Below are 18,244 nucleotides of genomic sequence, written 5' to 3' on the forward strand. Positions count from 1 at the left end.
TCTCCAGCCCCTCAAGGTGACATTTATAGTAATGACAACAGAAAGTGGGCCAACAAGATAGCCCTTGCTGTGAGGTTTGATGACTGATTTTGATTCCTGGAATCCACAGTGGAAGGAGAGAACTGATTCCTTAAAATTGTTCATACACACACACACACATTCACACACACACTCACACACACACACACACACACCTCAGAAATAAAATAAAAAGACAATGAAAAATCATGTAGCTACTTTTGAATCTACTGGACAACTATAATACAGATGGATATGAGGACCAAAGAAAACATGATTCCTTTGTGGAAATGGGAAGTTAAGAAAGCTTGAATGAGAGCAAAGTGTAGGCAGACCTAGGAGTAGCTGTGCCACAGGTAGGGTCTACCGGCAGCAGATGCCACAGGACCTACAGGGACCCACACCATTCTGAAGAAGGCCTCTCCTCCAAGTGTTGCCTCTCTAGTTCCCAATGGCTCTGAAAACTGTTACTGCTAAGTTTACAGATGTCTGAAAAATCTAAAGACATCTTTCTTCACATACTGGAGACACAAAAAGACGAAAGAGTTGAGCAGTTGCTATTAAACACAGGCAGCTCCTAAGGCCTTAACTGCTGCCAACTCCAGGGACCATGAAGAAGAGAGACACACAAGGGGACAGTGATGCTGGCAGCTGCCTGGAGCCAGGGTCAGGAAGTTATGCAAAGAACCCTGTTTGGCCTTTGTCAGGACTACCACAAGACAAGTGAGAGCTATTGTAGGTGGATGCCTGTGTAAGAGAATGTCTTTAAACATGGATGCTTGGCATCCAGAAAAATATACATAAAACAATGGAGGAACACTGGCCACAATAATGGCCCTTTCTCATCCCTGCTGTGGAGAGGGACTGGACCAGCTCCTGTCTGAAAACACAATACTATTCAAGGAAAGACATGGTTTAAAAAACAAAACAAAACAAAACGAACCACTAAGAGACATGTTACATATGACCCAGTTCCAGAATTACCAGTGTGGGTAGACCTAGAACAAAAGGATTAAGTCTGCTGCTGGATGAAGCTTTTCAAGGAGACCTCATCAAGCAGGGGATGGGAACACATGTGAAGACCCACATCATGGAGCTCAGGGAGTCTCGGAGAAGAGCTGGGGATAGGATTGAGCCAGCTGGAGGGGTCAAGGACACCACAAGAGGACCGACAGTGTTAAGTAACCTGGACCCATGCGCTCACCAAGTGAACCACCAACCAAAGAGCAGGCAGGGACTGGATCTAGACCCCCCAACACATTTGTGGGAGAGTTGCAACTTGGTCTTCATGTGACTTCCCTAACAATTGGAGCGGAGGCTGTCTCTGACTCTGTTGCCTGCTATTGGATCCCTTTCCACTAACTGGACTGCTGGGTTGGGCCTCAGTGGGAAAGGATGTGCTTAGTCCTGCTGGGACTCGAAGTCCCAGGTGGGTTGGCACCCAAGGGAAGCTTCCCAAGGGGAGGGGGCAATGGAGGAAGGATTTGTAAGGGTGGAACTGGGGGGAGAGAAGGAAGGGAGTTGCAAGCAGGATGTAAAGTGAATAAATAAATAAGTTAATAAATAACTAAAAAAGGATTAAAATAAAATGGCCTCAGATGGTCGATGGCCCTAATTTGCATCCTTATTGATAACATTAGTAGGGAATATTGCAAATAGCTCTACTGTTTTTAAAAGGATGTTTATTTTAAGAAAAACATTTTCAGAAAGAATGAAATGAATAGTAGTAGAAAAGCTTTCAGCTGTCTTGAAAGGAGTCTTAGATTAAGCAAGCTTGATGGGCTGGAAGAGCCTTTTCGTGAGAGAAATAAAACAAGAAGGATGGAAAAGTACCAACTCAAAGAGTTGTTTGAAGCAAGAGCGTTTCTATTGTGTTGAAACGTTGTTAGAAGGATTGGCAGGTGGAATTGTGCAAGTATTGTATTTTGAGTGTAATGAAGAATACTGGAGTCACATCACATAATTACAAGCTGGCATCCATGCCTGTGTCCCTGAGTCTTACATACCTTTTGCAGGGCATGGAAATTCGATGCGCTGATTGGCCAACCTTTCTTGGAACGGAGTGTTAAAAGGAGGTTGCAGGTCTTCCACTGAAGGTGGTTCTAGTAGAAAAACAAATGCACCGTGTCTGACTTTCCTTAGACTCTCTCTCATTCTGGTCCCTTTAGTCTTTGGTCGCTTAGTGATTTTTCTGCCTTTCTGATCTCCCGACAGACATGTCTGTTTGTTGTTCAATCACAAAGCACTGCATTTGTCCCCACGTCTATATCTTCATATCCTTCCATTGCCACGTAAACCTTTGCACTCTCTCACCCATTTTAATAGGTTTCTTATAGGTATACTATTGTGAAATACAGTCCCATTTGGGTTAATATTCTACACAACCTGTGTGTAAAGTCTGTAATTATGTTCCTCTGAGATTTTAGAAATGTCTACCTTTCTCCTTTGACTCTAACTTAGTAAGGTTTGTTGAGTGAATAAAATGAGCTAATAAGCTCCCTACTAACATTTTAGATCTTCACTTCCCAGGAACTGTGATGTCCCAATTATTAAGTGCTAAGTGTTGTACTGATTACTCTACCCTGCTGCGCTAACTTCCTGCCTTTGTACTGGCCTTCCCTCTGGCAGGGTGAGACAGAAAACATCCAGTGATTAGCTCCTGCCAGCCAGTGAGATCTCACCTAAATCCTGCTTCTTTAGAGAATTAGAGAATTCCTGCCTGGCAATCCAACCCAGTTCCCAGGACAGCGATCCTATTTTAATTTCCCCACTGAGCTTTTTTCCTTCTCTATGAATCTTGTTTCTTTCTTTGCTTGCTTTATGTCTACTTGCACGAGAATAGCTTAAGAAAGGAGGGGCTTTGGGTCACAATGTCACCACCATTGCCTAAACCAGGACAGATATTAGGCCCAACCTGCATAACAAACCTCAAAATAAAGCCAACAACAATAGAGGAGCCGTGAGCCGTGAGCTCTCAGGGATCAGTTGAGATGAGGTATGAGGTGAAATGCTACTCCAGCTTGCTCCAGCTGCAATTTCTCCCAAACCAGAAAGACTGGGTGGGCCATTACCTAGGACTGCTTCATTTTATACACCGGGGCCTTTAGTTTCAAAAGTAAACATGAAAATGTCACTCAGGCTTAGCTAATCATGTGTTTGCTTCTGGTTAAGGCTCCCTTTAGAGCTAAAGTTCTATGTAGAAATCGCTCTAAAGGGCTGCATGATTGCACATCCTGTGCAGAGCTCCGGGTGGGGGGAATGGGGGGGGGGGTCCTCGTTCCACTCCTCAGCCTCACCTGACCAAACACAGTTCTTATGCCAAAACCCACCTTGGACATGCAATGTGACCTCTGCTTCATCACTTCCGGCTATGTTCGTGGCAGCACATGTATATACGCCAGCATCTGAGATCACAGCCTGCTCAATGCTCAGCGTTCCGTCTGGGCTACCAGGATGCTGCGCTCCATCAAGGAACGGCCTTCCGCTTTTAAACCAGGTGATCACGGGAGGCGGAGACCCGTGGGCATTGCATAGGATGTCCACTCTCTGGCCGACTTGGACTTTTATGTGTCGATTTCCATGCTGTATTTTTGGAGGAACTGGAAAGCACAACTGAGCATTAATCATCAAATATTTAAAAGTCCCTATATTTTTTGATGTAGAATGAGAACTTCTTACCAAGAAGTCACACAAAAAGAGTGGAATAGTCACTTATTAGCTGTGTGATGTAGGGCAGGCCAGCAGCCTCCTGAGATCCATTTCTTTAACAATCCAGGCACAATTAACTATGCAGGCCCAGAACCAGTGCACTGAAGGAACTATAGGAAATGGCAGGTACAGTAATCCTGGTCCCACACTTGATGAATAGTAAGCACTTACCAATGCTGAGTTTCCTTTTGTTTATAAGTGATGTAAGGTTAAAAGCCCTTTCAGGACCCCTATCTATCAGAGCAAACCAGAAAAACAATTCTTTTTGTGTAGTCTGTTTGTATCCTTTATGGAAGACAGACACTAAGAAAATGTTCTTAAAGCTTTCTCCTAATTTCAGAGACAAAACCTACAGACAGTGTTTATTGTCTAAAGATAAAATAGGATAAGTGATTAATATATCTGATGCCTGAGAATTGGTAAGTGACGGGACCCTCCTTTAATGCCAAAACTCTAGTTCAATGGGATGCCATTGTCATGACTGGTCTAGAAATGCAACCGGGTTAGTACCATCTCAGGGAATTCCCTCTGATATTTAGATATCTGGGATCTACACGATACCTTCCACAAAGGTAGGTAATCAGTGCACTGAAGGGATGAGTGACTGGTGGGCTGTCGTAAATTAAAGGGATAAAACACTTCCATTAGAGAGGCACAATGCAATCAAATAATGATCGAAAGGAACATTTTCTCAGTTACAGTGTTCATATGTCAGATATGACTGTTTAAAAAGTATGATGTTCTTCTATGAGAATACAGCTAGCTCTCAATGTTTTAAACACATTTCCAAAACTGTAATTGATACACTTGGAAATGGAGAAGGGGGAGTTATTTGTAGATGGCTAACAAACCTTTCAGAGTAAATGAAAGAGAAGGACAGACTTACAACTCAGGAATCTTTAGTCTTTATGCAACTTGGAGGCTCACTGTCACAAAGGCTGTGGCCCCGTGGACAGAGCCATCACTGGCCTCCCTTTGAACACTCACCGTGGACACTTAATTTAACGGACTGAGTCACATTCCCAGCAATATTTGTGGCAACACACAGATACATCCCACTGTCTGAAACGCGGGTCTCTGTGATCTTCATTGAGCCAGAAGGGAGGAACGTGTGTCTAAAAGGGAAACCCACACATCAGACCATAGAACCCGAGAGTGCAAACATCCCCTGCGCAGCGGCGCTTCAGCGTGAAATTTCTGTACTGCACGCAACGTTTGAAACAGTTCTCTCCACTGTAGCATGTATCAGCCATAGAAATGGAATTCTCATAACTATCTTTTATATTCTGGATGATGTCATTAGAAACAGAAAATCCATTTTTTCTTTTACTTTTAAATCTAACACAGTTGTCTTAAAGCATCAAATGGCTGCATGTCTCTGTGGGTCAGTAGGTTTCAGCTATACAGAGCAATAAAATATGTGTTGTAAAATTTTTAACTTATTTTGAATATTTTTTCTTTTTCTGTTTTTGTTAGCATATGCTACTGAGCACACTCATGGACTACATTATATGTTTATATATTTGCCCCCACTTTTATTCTCATACCTTCCTTTCAAGTCTTCTCAACTAGACGCCCTCCTCTTTCCTACCCACTCAGAGGAGAAGGGGAGGGAGAGATGGGGGAAGAATGTTGGGCGGGGTAACGGGAGTAGGCAGTGATTAGGATGTAAAGTGAGTAAGAAAAAAATGAAATTTTACAAATTCAGAAGCACTACAAAATCCCATTTCACACCATTGACAAGCAGAGACATTTAAACCAGTCTGCATACAAAACGGCATATTCTTTAGGAACCGCAGCCTGGTTCTCTGAATCCCGTTACTGGAAAATAAAAGGAGAATCTCCCCTCAGATGGGGAATGGGGAATAGCTCCAAGACTGGAAGGAGGAATCTGTTCTGACAAGAAAACCTAGTTCTATGTTACAGGTTCTAAAACTCTCATACATGTGTGTGCAAGCAGACATATTAAAAAGCTTTGAAAAAGTAATTTAAATAAAATAATAAGCAGGCTGCAGCATCTACAAGGAGTGTAGTGGTTGAATGAAAGGTAAGCTGTATGTAGACTAAGTACAGTGAATGCGCTGACTCCATGTATGTACAATAGTGAGTGTGTGCACACAGACTAGTTACAATGAATGCGCTGACTCCATGTATGTACAATAGTGAGTGTGTGCACACAGACTAGTTACAGTGAATGCGCTGACTCCATGTATGTACAATAGTGAGTGTGTGCACACAGACTAGTTACAATGAATGCGCTGACTCCATGTATGTACAATAGTGAGTGTGTGCACACAGACTAGTTACAATGAATGTGCTGATTCCATGTATGTACAATAGTGAGTGTGTGCACACAGACTAGTTACAATGAATGTGCTGACTCCATGTATGTACAATAGTGAGTGTGTGCACACAGACTAGTTACAATGAATGCGCTGACTCCATGTATGTACAATAGTGAGTGTGTGCACACAGACTAGTTACAATGAATGTGCTGACTCGTGACTCCATGTATGTACAATAGTGAGTGTGTGCACACAGACTAGTTACAATGAATGTGCTGACTCCTGACTTCATGTGTGTGTGATAGTGTGTGCACACAGACTAGTTACAATGAATGAGCTGACTCCATGTATGTACAATAGTAAGTGTGTGCACACAGACTAGTTACAATGAATGTACTGACTTGTGACTTCATGTGTGTGTAATAGTGAGTGTGTGCACACAGACTAGTTACAATGAATGTGCTGACTCCTGACTTCATGTGTGTGTGATAGTGAGTGTGTGCACACAGACTAGTTACAATGAATGTGCTCATTCCATGTGTACAATAGTGAGTGTGTGCAAACAGACTAGTAACAATGAATTTGCTGACTCCTGACTCCATGTATGTACAATAGTGAGTGTGTGCACACAGACTAGTTACAATGAATGTGCTGACTCCTGACTTCATGTGTGTGTAACAGTGAGTGTGTGCACACAGACTAGTTACAATGAATGTGCTCATTCCATGTTATAATGGTGAGTGTGTGTAACACAATAAAATAAGGAATGGAATAGTAAGAATATATGTCAGAAGTTCAAATTAAATACAGGGGAGACAACCAAATTGAAACCACAAAAACAGTGTTTGGGGGCTACTTATAGATGAAAGGTTGCACAAGGAGAAGAGAAAAGAAATCCTGACGGGGGGCGGGGGGAGGGTGCAAGAGAATTGTTTTATAAGGAACTCTCTATATCTTGCTTTACAATATTCAGTAAAATTCTTTCAAATGAGTAAAATTATGTAAAGGTATTTCTGTTATCTTTTTCATCATCAGTAGTAGAAAAATACACTCATAAATTTGTAGCTTTACAATTATATGCCAACAAGCCTAATAAATGATAGCCAACAGCTATAATTATATTTTTAGGGTGATTTATTTTTATTTTATGTGCATGAGTGTTTGAATGTAAGTATGTGCACCATGTGTATGTAGCATCTACATGGGTCAGGAGTCTGTGGCAGATCCTCTAAAACTAGAGTTACACTTGTGTGTGAGCTGTCATGTGGGTTCTGGGAATGAAACCTGGATGATCTGTAAGAAGAGCAAGTGCTTATAACCACTGAGCCATTTCTCCAGCACATTATCTTATAGAAATCTCTCATGAAAGTATCGCCCTATTGTACAAATAAAAGATATGAAATTCAAAAATGTCCCCTGGATAAAACATTTAGGTAGGCTTTAAGCAACAGAGATAAGTTTAAACCTGGATGGCTGTGTCCTAAAGCCATGGTATTCCTGCTGTGTCCGTTTATAAATGACATCATCTTGATGGGCCTTTATTTGTGGATTGGTTTAATCAAAGTGATTTACAAAACCAGCTTATAAAAGTCAAGTCTCATACATGACAGTGGTTTCCGAGTTTTACTGCCTCTCTGGGAGCAACAGAATTCTGAGTGCTGCACACAGCAGGCTGAGAGAGATGCACACACAAATCTGCTCCATTTCAAAAATTACCTTGTAAAATGCCCCGGTGGGAACTATGGCAAAGCTGTCTTAGCATTTACAACCTTGGAAAATGAAGTGCAAGGTCTACATAACTCAGATGTGCATGTGAATAAGCCCAAAGGTAGGTTATATTTTGATACATTTGTAAGCAATTACAGGCGCCATTCCAGCAGGTCACACCTCCCTGTGCTGCCGTTCAACCTGGGTCTCCTACCTTGGAGAAAATGGAGAGATGAGTTGGCTATCTTTGGCCCAGGTAATGATGGGTGGAGGTAAGCTCTTAGCTTCACAGGGAAGTATTGCCTCCTCCCCAGCCAGGACAGAGATCTCCACAGGCTTATCTTGGGACAGTCCTCTTTGGTCCCCAAACACTCTGGGTCTTACTAAAAGAAACAGAGGATGTGGTAGGGGAAATAAAGCATTGAAAACAACCGTGGTTTCACTTAAATTAAAATGTAGACTTCTAACGCTGTTCAGTGATTTACACAATGTTGATTCCCAAGATTCTAAGTACATCCGAAACTTCCTATTAGTACATTTCAAGAGAGAGATAGAAGGCAATGAAGGGCGAACTTCCCTCCTCAGTCATCTCTTCAAGCACAAGATGGAGAGGTCAGTTGTAGTGGGCTCGTGTATGCACAGAGGAGCAGTAGGCCCTGAAATGGAAGGTGGCCACCCAAGACACAGCTGAGGCTTGGCTCGATGAGGAGTTTTACCTAACTGCTATCTCTGCAAAATGTTGAATGTGCTAAACCCACTTCTTGGGGAAATAGCATGGAATTTTTCAAAAGGTTATACAATCGCTTCCCTGCAAATCAGACTCTAAGTAGAGGTGGTTTTGGTTAGGAGTGAAACTAAAAATGTTTCTTTGTTTGCATGTAAACTTAGGGGAGAGCTTCACCTTTGGGTACCTTACTATGGAAGACATTGTGAGATTGTGCATGCATGGGCCATTTCAAAGGAAACCCTCCCAGGGGTGGCTCTCACCATAGACAGTCAGCTGCACTTTCCTCTTGGCATAGCCGGCTGCATTGGTGGCTGTACAGATGTACTCGCCACTCTCCTCACTCCCTGGTGACACCACATACAGACTCCCATCAGCCCCTGCAGAAAACTTGGCACTGCTCGTTGAAATCAGCTCTCCTTTCTGTAAACACAACAAAGTGTGATGGTTTTGTATATCTTTTTTTAAAAAAAGAATAAAGGAATAGCTTTATATTTGAAAGTGGAAAAGAAAAATACCTCCAAGGAGTGAAAAACTAGATTTGAAAACTGTTAGTTAGAAGGGAGTTGTTTATAAGAGAAATTAGATAAACAAATGCACTAAAAGTAGTGTTCCTCCATCCTGTGCCATGCCTCCTCTACCGTACAGCCAGCCACCTAAAGGAGAAGGACAGTTTAACCTAAGAGAGGTGAATGGCACCACAACCGCCATCACTGTGCACAATACTAACGTATCTAGTATTAAGTGTTTTACCCTCACAGTCTTATCAATAGGAACTGCTGGGCCTTCAGTTTCCAATTCAGAGTCCTACAACACAGAGACAAGGTAGAAAAACTTGCCCCAAGTCACTAAGTCAGTCATGAAGTGAGCTGGCCTAGAACCCCAGGAGTTAGGTATTTGAGTCCAAGTTCTTCTCATCTTCTTTGTTTGGCCATAACATAAGGGCCACTTGGAAAGATCTTGTTCTTGCATTTTCTTTAAAGTGGCACATGTCTGCAAAGTGCCGTGTGCTTATCTTTCACGCTTATCTTCATGGTAGTAATTGTGTCTGGATCATAGAAATTGTATATAGGTATGTAATATAGATGTCAGCATCAACTTCTCCATGGATTTTTTTTTAAAGATAAGAAAATCGGATGGGATGACAAAGTCTTTAGCAGGCCTCATTATATGAGTAGTGTATTCTATTATTCTGTCATGATTTTATTTATTCATAAGATTCAAGTTAGTTTGTTAAAAACATGCCACCTCTGAGGCCAATCATGAACTTTTTTTGTTAAGTGAGGATTTCATCAATATAAGAATATTAGTGAAATCTCAACCACAGGACAAGAATGTAGAAGGGAATCCATAAAATGTATAGGTATCCTATACTCTTTGGTCATACATGGAATCCGTGCAGCAAATTGCACTTGGGCAGGAGCTTAAAATGTCTTTGATGCTGTTATCTACCAGATGCTTGAAGTCCATAACAGCATGACAACAGTCACTACTGGAGGAAAGGCTGTGTGCCAACAACTGTTTTGAACACTTTATATTTGTAGCAGAACCCTCCTTGTCACCACCCCCGGTCCTCTTGAACTTTTTTTGTTAAGTGAGGGTTTCATCCTCCACACACAGCAGTCCCACATAATGCCATAGGCCATGTTTTTCTCAGTCTCCACCTTTAACAGGCAGGACAGTCAAGGTGTTAGTACCTCTGGGAGGCACATTTACTAGACCAACATCCCACTTCTTGCTCATCAGAGGGCTCCTTCTGAGACGCATCTACCTGGTTCCTGAAAGGGTATCCAGTACACCGAACTTTTTCATGCCAGCCACAGAGGAAGTCAGCTCGGGGAGTGCCTGATTTAGTTTCGTCCCCTCTCGTGTCTCACCCACTCACTGTCCTGCTGAAGCCGTTCGGAGAGAACTCTGTAAGTCATACCAACACTGCATTTCAGGGGATGCCACTAGAGCTATGACTTACCTTTGACCAGGTGATAGATGGCTTGGGAATCCCACTCGCTCTGCAGGGTAGAGTTACTGGAACGCCTTCAATTGTGCTCAGTATCTGCTGGCCGTGCTGAATGCTTGGCAGAACTGGATATGGATAGTGAGGTTGGCATCTGAGCAATTGTTCTCCCGTTTAGTATCACATACTTAAAATTGAACATTTTCAATATATTCTTAATGTTTATGAAAAGAGGCAATTTTACATAATATTAGTAAGGGAATGCAGGGCAAAAAATTACAATAAGTACAATCTGGAAACCAGGTGTCAAGTGATGTCTAATATGGTGACCTTAAAGAAAACACAAAGGTACTGAAGAAAATCAACCATTTCTTGAACACTCAAGATAGACTATAGTCTAATGGCTATACTTATATCTTTGGAACACATCTTTTTTACTGTCCACTAGCCATTAAGCTCCAATGAGTTGATGTAAGCACACCTGCAAATAAATGAGCTGTCCAACCACCACTTATTAAACACACCCGATGTCCACAAGAGCAGCTTTGTGCCTTACTAAATGTAAACTGATTAAAAAGGATGGCTTCTTAAAAGGAATTTAGTAAAAATATAGAGGTCTTGGAAGTTCATATGTAAGATGATAAAATAAAGGACAGACTGGTCATCTTCCAGTTAGGAATAGCATACCTTTGCCTTTGAGGAACTAGAGAAACATAGCAGCAAATGAGCATCCATGAAAGCAAAAGGAAATCTCTGTTCCATTTGTTCTCAGTTGAGAACCAACACATGCACAAAAGACCAATACACAGTCCCTTCAAAGTGACAGTTCTGATGAAGGCTTCCATACAGGAACGTTTGCTAACAAAGGAAACACAGCAGAAGTCTGCTATTTCCAGATCTTTCTGTTGCATCCTGTGGGAAGATGAGACTAGGACTCCTGCCTGCAGCTCAATTACCACATTTCTTGCTTAAAGTCAGACTTTTCCAGAATTGTCATAATACCCTGGAATAGAAATTTACTAGAACAGAAGACACCGTAGACCCCTGAGCAGGAATTCCTCAGAAGGCTGAAGTGACGTAGTATGCCCTCATCCTTTCCTACAGCTGCCATTAGTCTTCAGCTAATTTTGTCTTAATGACTTGGCAGTGCGTCTCCAGCTCCAAGGAAGAACATCGAGCTACTCATGAAAGCAAGAAATGTAATTTCCAGGATCACGACAGAATACGAAACTCTCAAATATGCTGTCAATTTGTGGCGGCATAAGGGAATCTCATGTTTTTAAAAGCCATATTAAGTTAGACAGTAGTGAAGAAAAGTTGCAAATTTAGGTCAGTTTGGAAGCTTGATGACATCTGGGTATGGAGAGGCAGTTTCTCTCCAGATTGTGAGTCTACATGAATCAGTGCGACAGTTAAATTTTGTTCTTTTCATCTGCATTTGTATTTGAATTCATTTCATGTCCTTTATTAAAAAAATCTCTTCCTTTTTAGAATTAAGTGAGCACCTTTCCTAGGTGTTCACGATACAGAACGAACCCCTTATTAACATGACATCGGTATGAAGCTGCCATGCTTTGGGGTCTGCTGCATTTGATACCCTAGTCACCTGGCTGATTTTTTTTTCATGTTATTGACTGAATCAGTTGCTTGTTTTGGACTTAAATGAATCAAAAACAGGTGTGAAAACTCTTAAACTTTAATCATTATAATGTCTTGTGTCTCAGTAACTCGGGTCCTTGGGTTATCTGTCTCCTCACCTCTGTGATACAACAAACACAGGACTACTCCCTCCCTCACTCCTCCCTGCAACTGAGAATCTGGTCTCAGCATCCTTCTCAACACAATTGCCTAGACGGTTACTAAAAGAAAGGGGGAAATGCTATGAGGTGTTCCAACTCTGCATCTTTAAGTCAGTCCACAGCACTCTCCAAGAAACCTATGCTCTGATCTTTAAACACAATGACATGGACCCCAACACGACTTTATTATTTGAGGTTATAACTAAATTTAAGTTAATTGGGGGTATTTTTTTAAACCACTCAAGAACATGTCAAGTGATATTGGTGACTAATAACATCAAGCCAGAGGAGGTGGTAGTTCAGGCATATGGAAGGAAACGGTTTGTAGTCACCGGTATTTCATCAGCCAAAACAAAATGTAAACTGGTAGAGTCCCAAATTCAGAGTCCAAATAAAGACTGAATCAATGAAGGAAACCAAGTATCTTTGGTTCTTTTTCTAAGACACTCATTGTTGTTATCATCTGTTTTAATATTGTATTATAAAAAAATGTAGGAGACTTATAAAACAAATATAAAATTTTATGAGAATTGCTTAAACTATGAAGCTGTCTATTGAGATTTTTTTTTAAAAAAAGTCTGGTAGCTGTTACAAATGGAAAAAAAATTGCCTCTAGATTTTCTTATTTGTGACCTTTAAATTATTTAACATGCAAAAAAAAAAACTGTTTGAAGTACATGGCACATAAGATGACCTTTAGAAAGCTTATGTCATATTTAGCTCCAGCACAGAGGGGTCATAAATGAGGACATGCTTGTTGCACAATCCAAAAAAAAAAAAAAAAAAGGCAATTTAAGGCAATTTGGATGGTACACTAAGTTCAGCTTGCCTGAGATTAAAATGTATTTTTAAACATAATTCTTTGAGAGCTGAGTTCCTTTTTATCAATTAAGAAACCACTTATAAAAGCCCTTGGCCAGACTTGGCGGCTGATTCCACAGAATATCCTTTTGTGTACATAGGGAAGGGAACTCTGGAAACGGTATTAACAGTGTAGACATTGTTCAAGAAATGTAAAATAACAATTGGAAGAAAGCTCTCCTTCTTGTAATTAGAGGAACAGAGTCATTTGATTAAAACCTATGAACCCTGTTTTGAACAAGGTTTGGAAGCAATTACGTTGGGTCTTTCTTACCATGCACGGCCACAGAGGTTGTTTTGTTATTGGTTCCAGCGACATTACTGGCCACACAAGTGTATTTGCCTCCATCCTGAAGTCGAACTCTTTCAATATGGAGGCTCCCATCGCTGCGCACAGTTATGTAGGGATTTTGTACCAACTTTGGAATCGAATAAAAGAAAAAGTCACTTATTTTTCATTTGATAAGGCAGAAATGTGTCTAAGCCTCAGATCTATTTGCTTTTCTCAATTGAATTATTAAATTTATTATAAAACAAACTGGGATTTTAGCACCCTTGGGTTAAAAAAAGATTAACACAAATGTTCCAAAGAATGTATTACTTACTCGTATCTGGTCCTCATATCCCTCCGGAATTATACCTACCAATTGCTATCAGAGAGCTATGAGCATCCCTGAAAGGGAAACGATAGAGGTTCCCCTGACTTTGTGTTTCTGTAAGTTCTGTTGACCAGAACTCAAACTTCACTAGGAGTTCTTCTCTTTCAGCTGAAATTGTTCTTTCCAAGATGGTTCCCTCACCACTAGCAAGTTCCTGGACACGGTTGAAGTTTTCGTTCTTATATGTAGCTATCTATTACACCAAGGGAGGGTGACGTCATCTTGGCACTCAACCCTGTCAGCTGACAGGCTCAAGAGCAAGGCTCAAGATGCAACCCAGAAATCATGTCAGAGAAGGCTGGTAATATTTTAGCATAAAAGTTATGATTTCTAAGCCTCCATCATGTTCCATATTAGTTCTTAGCTAGCCTCATAACTAAGGGTGTTTTTTTTTTCTATAAGGCATACTGCAAATGTGAGTATGCAAATATGAGTAAGCTTGCAATTACTCATATGGAGTCGATTTACTGCTAATGAATACTTCTAGTAGACAGTGAGGCCAGATACGCTGGAAACCAGAAGAAGCATTATGAACAAGATGAAGCTCTGTGTCAGTAGAGAACACATTTATGGGGATTTTTCTAAGAATTGAATTGGTGCCTGCATCCTTTTCTAACTAAAAGTTTTATACTAATAAATTCTTAGTAATACATTACGGATCTACCTTCCTAAAATAACTCATCACAAAAGGAATTTAAACCTCCCCATAAAAAAAGAGTAATATATAAAATGGAAGATTCTAGAGGAATATTAATAGCTCATAATGTCCTACATAGAAGGGCATAAAATACTTAAGGACTATGAAAATATTGCTTACTTTAATATTTTCATATTCTGAAGGTAATTTATTAATACATTAAATTGAATGGGGAATTATAAAATATATACTATCAATTATTTCTTTAAAATTTTGGCTCCAAATAACATAAATGGCATAAACATATTAACAAAGGTGGAAAGCCCTCAGAGCCAGAAAAATGGATCAGCAGTTAAGACCAGACCATTACTCTTGCAGAGAAAGCTGACTTTGGTTCTCAGAATACACATCAGCAGCTTAAAACTACTTGTAAGTCTCCTCCCTCCAGGGCATCTGACTCCCCTTTATCGATTCTAATACCTAAACTCACACGTAAATACATACATACAATTAAAAATAAAAATAACTTTTTTCAAGAAGAGCTTTGGTTCACTAACAAGACATGCTTATGTGTTTATGAAGTTGGTCATTCAGTGTTTGTGATGTAATGCATTAATTCTAAAAGAAAAAGTAAACAAAATGGCATGTATTAAAACATTATTACCATGGCTGAGTTCTTCATCCACCGCCGTTCTGGAATGGGATTTCCAGCCAACAGAGTACAAGGCAGAGTTAGAGGCTGTCCTTCAATAACGCTGGCCATGGAAGGGCTGATTCCAATAAGTGGGGCAACTACATCAGAGAAAGAGTACTCAACTTCATGAAGACTAGAGGAGAATATTATTGTAAGAAGGATAATTGAGAATTATGTTGTTTAAAACTGGAGTTTTCAGGAATAGGGCTTAAAGTAGAACACAAACTTGAATGTGGATGTAAGGGGTGAAAGTAGATCTGGGAGGAGTACAGGTGATCCTGCAGAAATATCAAGAGGAAAGAGGAGAACCTACACAGAAGAGCAATGTCAGGGCCAGATGTTCACAGCATATACGTTAGAACGGAGAGTGTGTGAGGGTGCTTGTGAGCGGAAGCCTGGAATTATCAGAACCCACTATCAGGGAAATAGCCAGAAACAGAATAGACTAGGATTCATCAGGAGCCTAAACAGAGATGAGTTTGCTGAGACAGAAGAGCAAAGAAGTGTGGCTAACCTGTTCTTTTCTGGAAATTAACAAAAATATACACCACAAATGAGCGCAAATTCCTTAAGAGATATTATCTAAAAGTGTAGGTGGTAGAAAGACAAATGGAGTTGTACATACAGAAAATTCTGTAAACCAACATTAATCAGATACATGCAGTTAAGTACTTTAAGCCACATTTAATACTATAACAATTTGTATTCTATAGTACTGGGATAAAATTCCAAAGAATAAATGGAGACATAAATTAAAAATGAGAGTAAATTAACAGTTTCATCAGTCAGACATGTCTAGTCAGTAAAATATACTGAAGCAAAAGTCCCACAACTTGGAAATAATTTGTATTCTAGATCTACTTCACAACTCATGAATATAATCATATGAGGGCTGAAGTAAAAGCCATCAAAAGCACTCTCTCTCTCTCTCTCTCTCTCTCTCTCTCTCTCTCTCTGTGTGTGTGTGTGTGTGTGTGTGTGTGTGTGTGTGTGTGTGTGTGTGTGTGTGTGTTTAGGCTTCAACCTATTTAAACTGACCAATAGTCAAATAGAAGATGAGGAGTCTGAGCAGGTGCTCTCTAAGTTATTTATAGTTGTAACACTGTATGAAATATAGCTTAGGAACCCAAACCTCTCCCTGGCTGTAGAATTGAGGGAAATTGTCACTGTAAAGGGTGACATCACCCAAGAGGTCTGAGGTTTGTGGAGAATGTCGCCTCTAGAAAGTTAATCTTACCGAGTCCTGTCACCGTTACTGTTGTCTGCGACTGTATTTTTCCAAACTGGTTCTCAGCTTCACAGATGTACGTTCCTTTATCACTTGCCCATAAATCTGGAAAGAAGAACTCGTTTATTTACTCAGGACCATCATAAGACTTTGACAAGGGATCTGGCCCAGTGCTGAGATTGGGGCCAAAATCACATAAACACCCTTTTGACCATTCCTGTCTAGGGATGGAGACAGAGAGCTCAGCCATCAGGGCAGGATGACAAATTCTCTACGTCCAATTTATCCTATGCCAAGGAGGTGGAGATTCACAGCAGAAGTAATATCCTAGCTGTAGTTTAAAGAGCACATGGACATAAAGTCTCACCATCATTACTATGCAGTGTGAGCTCAACAGAGGTCACATGAGTGAGCATGCAAAGTGGAACAGAGGAAAGCTCGCCAGGCCTCACCTGTCCTCAGAGAACCATTGGCAACTGAGGAAAGCTGGGGACAGGAGGGATTCCAGGGAAGAGCACGCCCACTGGTAGCCCAGTGCCAAAGGGTCAGCCCTGAACACATAGATATGGCTAGCAATACACGACCTGAACAGGTTATATTTAGGAATATGTGTGTATACGTATATGTGCATGTAATAAGGATTCATTTTGTACAAGGTCATGAATTTGAATGAGAAACAGTAGGGGTTTGTGGGAGGGTTTGGACAGTTGGAAAGGGAAGGGAGAAATGTCATAATAAATTATATTCTCCAATATTGTCAAATAATATAAAGAGCAATTAGAAGCTAGGAAGAGCAGTCTACTCATCGTGAATTGTAAATCAGAAGCACAGCTTGAAGAAAATCAGGTTCTATTTAAAGGGTAAGGAGCTATGTCACCTCAGGTACACTTCTATTCTTTGTGCGGGGGACGGTTTAGTTGTCTAGTGACAGGAAGAATGTATTAGCATTTAAGGAACAAGAAACGAGAAAGAGATGGATGATTCGTGGAGAAGGTTTGTAGAGAAGTAAAGTCTGGCAAGGATTTCGAAGGCTCCACTAGACTTTGTAGATTTGACGTATATTTATAATCAGGAAGCCTAATTCTGCTTAAGGAGAAGACACACCTATTCATCCACTTAGAAAAGCTACTGGATGCCGTGTTCTACATGAGGATGTGGGGTTGGTGAAGCTGTATAAGCATGCACGCATGGTGCCAAGACAAAGCATATTCACACATAAAGCCACATTTTAATGCAAATTGCTTTTCTTGTTTTTCTCTTTACTGTGTGCTGGGTATTGATATAATTTTTATTATATAGGTAAAACAAATGCATGGAATTGGTTTCCAAGATTATGAAGAACATTATGGAAGGCATGAAGTTAACACAAGCATTGGGAATAGTTGGGGTAGGATGCTGAAGCCTAAAGCCTTTAAAGTGTCATTCGTAGCTGGTGAGCAGCAAGAAAACCAAGATAAGATTTTTTAAGTAAGGGAGTGATTTTAATTTTATAAGTATTGTAGCCAAGCATGTCCAATTAAATAGCAAAATATGAATATCCATATTTGTATATAATACAGCCTGGCATGGTGACCCTCAAGAGGCTGAGACAAGAAAATCAAGTGCCCAAAGCACTTCTGGGATATCATACTGAGTCTTTGTTTAAAAACAAGAAAAACAAAAAGCAAACTAAGTAATAAACAAAAAATACACATATTCAAATTTATACACATAAACACAAATACACACACACACACACACACACTTTAACTTACTTGAAATAAAGAGAGCTCCTGTTCTCAGCTGGCTGATGAAACTAACTGAAAAGGGTCTTGAGAAAACTGGCATGTTGTCCAGCCTACGCCATTTGATCTTTGGTTCTGGATAACCCTGAACATAACAAGGCAATGTCACATTGGAGCCAATTTCCACGGCCACATCAGAAGGTTCTTGTATGAAAACCGGAGGTGCTGGAAGGGACAAGAGAAAAA

At 40.5% G+C, this 18,244-nt stretch overlaps 1 protein-coding gene across 5 annotated transcripts in view; it reads right to left on the reverse strand.

Annotated features, from left to right (window-relative positions):
- Hmcn1 (hemicentin 1) overlaps positions 1-18,244 on the reverse strand; it is a 431,153-nt gene that overhangs the window by 177,740 nt on the left and 235,169 nt on the right. For all 5 annotated transcript variants that reach the window (XR_387184.4, XM_006529757.4, XM_006529758.4 and 2 more), the window contains 10 exons: positions 18,029-18,223; positions 16,284-16,379; positions 15,017-15,144; positions 13,331-13,475; positions 10,412-10,524; positions 8,706-8,865; positions 7,933-8,101; positions 4,714-4,841; positions 3,348-3,617; positions 2,025-2,120 (listed from right to left, as the gene is read on the reverse strand). Coding sequence is in view for 4 of the 5 variants with exons in the window: in XM_006529757.4 (XP_006529820.1) it covers positions 2,025-2,120; positions 3,348-3,617; positions 4,714-4,841; positions 7,933-8,101; positions 8,706-8,865; positions 10,412-10,524; positions 13,331-13,475; positions 15,017-15,144; positions 16,284-16,379; positions 18,029-18,223 (1,500 nt within the window). In the remaining variant the exon portion in view is untranslated. The remainder of the gene's footprint in view (positions 1-2,024; positions 2,121-3,347; positions 3,618-4,713; positions 4,842-7,932; positions 8,102-8,705; positions 8,866-10,411; positions 10,525-13,330; positions 13,476-15,016; positions 15,145-16,283; positions 16,380-18,028; positions 18,224-18,244) is intronic.

The sequence above is a fragment of the Mus musculus genome, chromosome 1, assembly GCF_000001635.26.
Source record: "Mus musculus strain C57BL/6J chromosome 1, GRCm38.p6 C57BL/6J".
In the NCBI taxonomy this organism is placed as follows: Eukaryota; Metazoa; Chordata; class Mammalia; order Rodentia; family Muridae; genus Mus; species Mus musculus.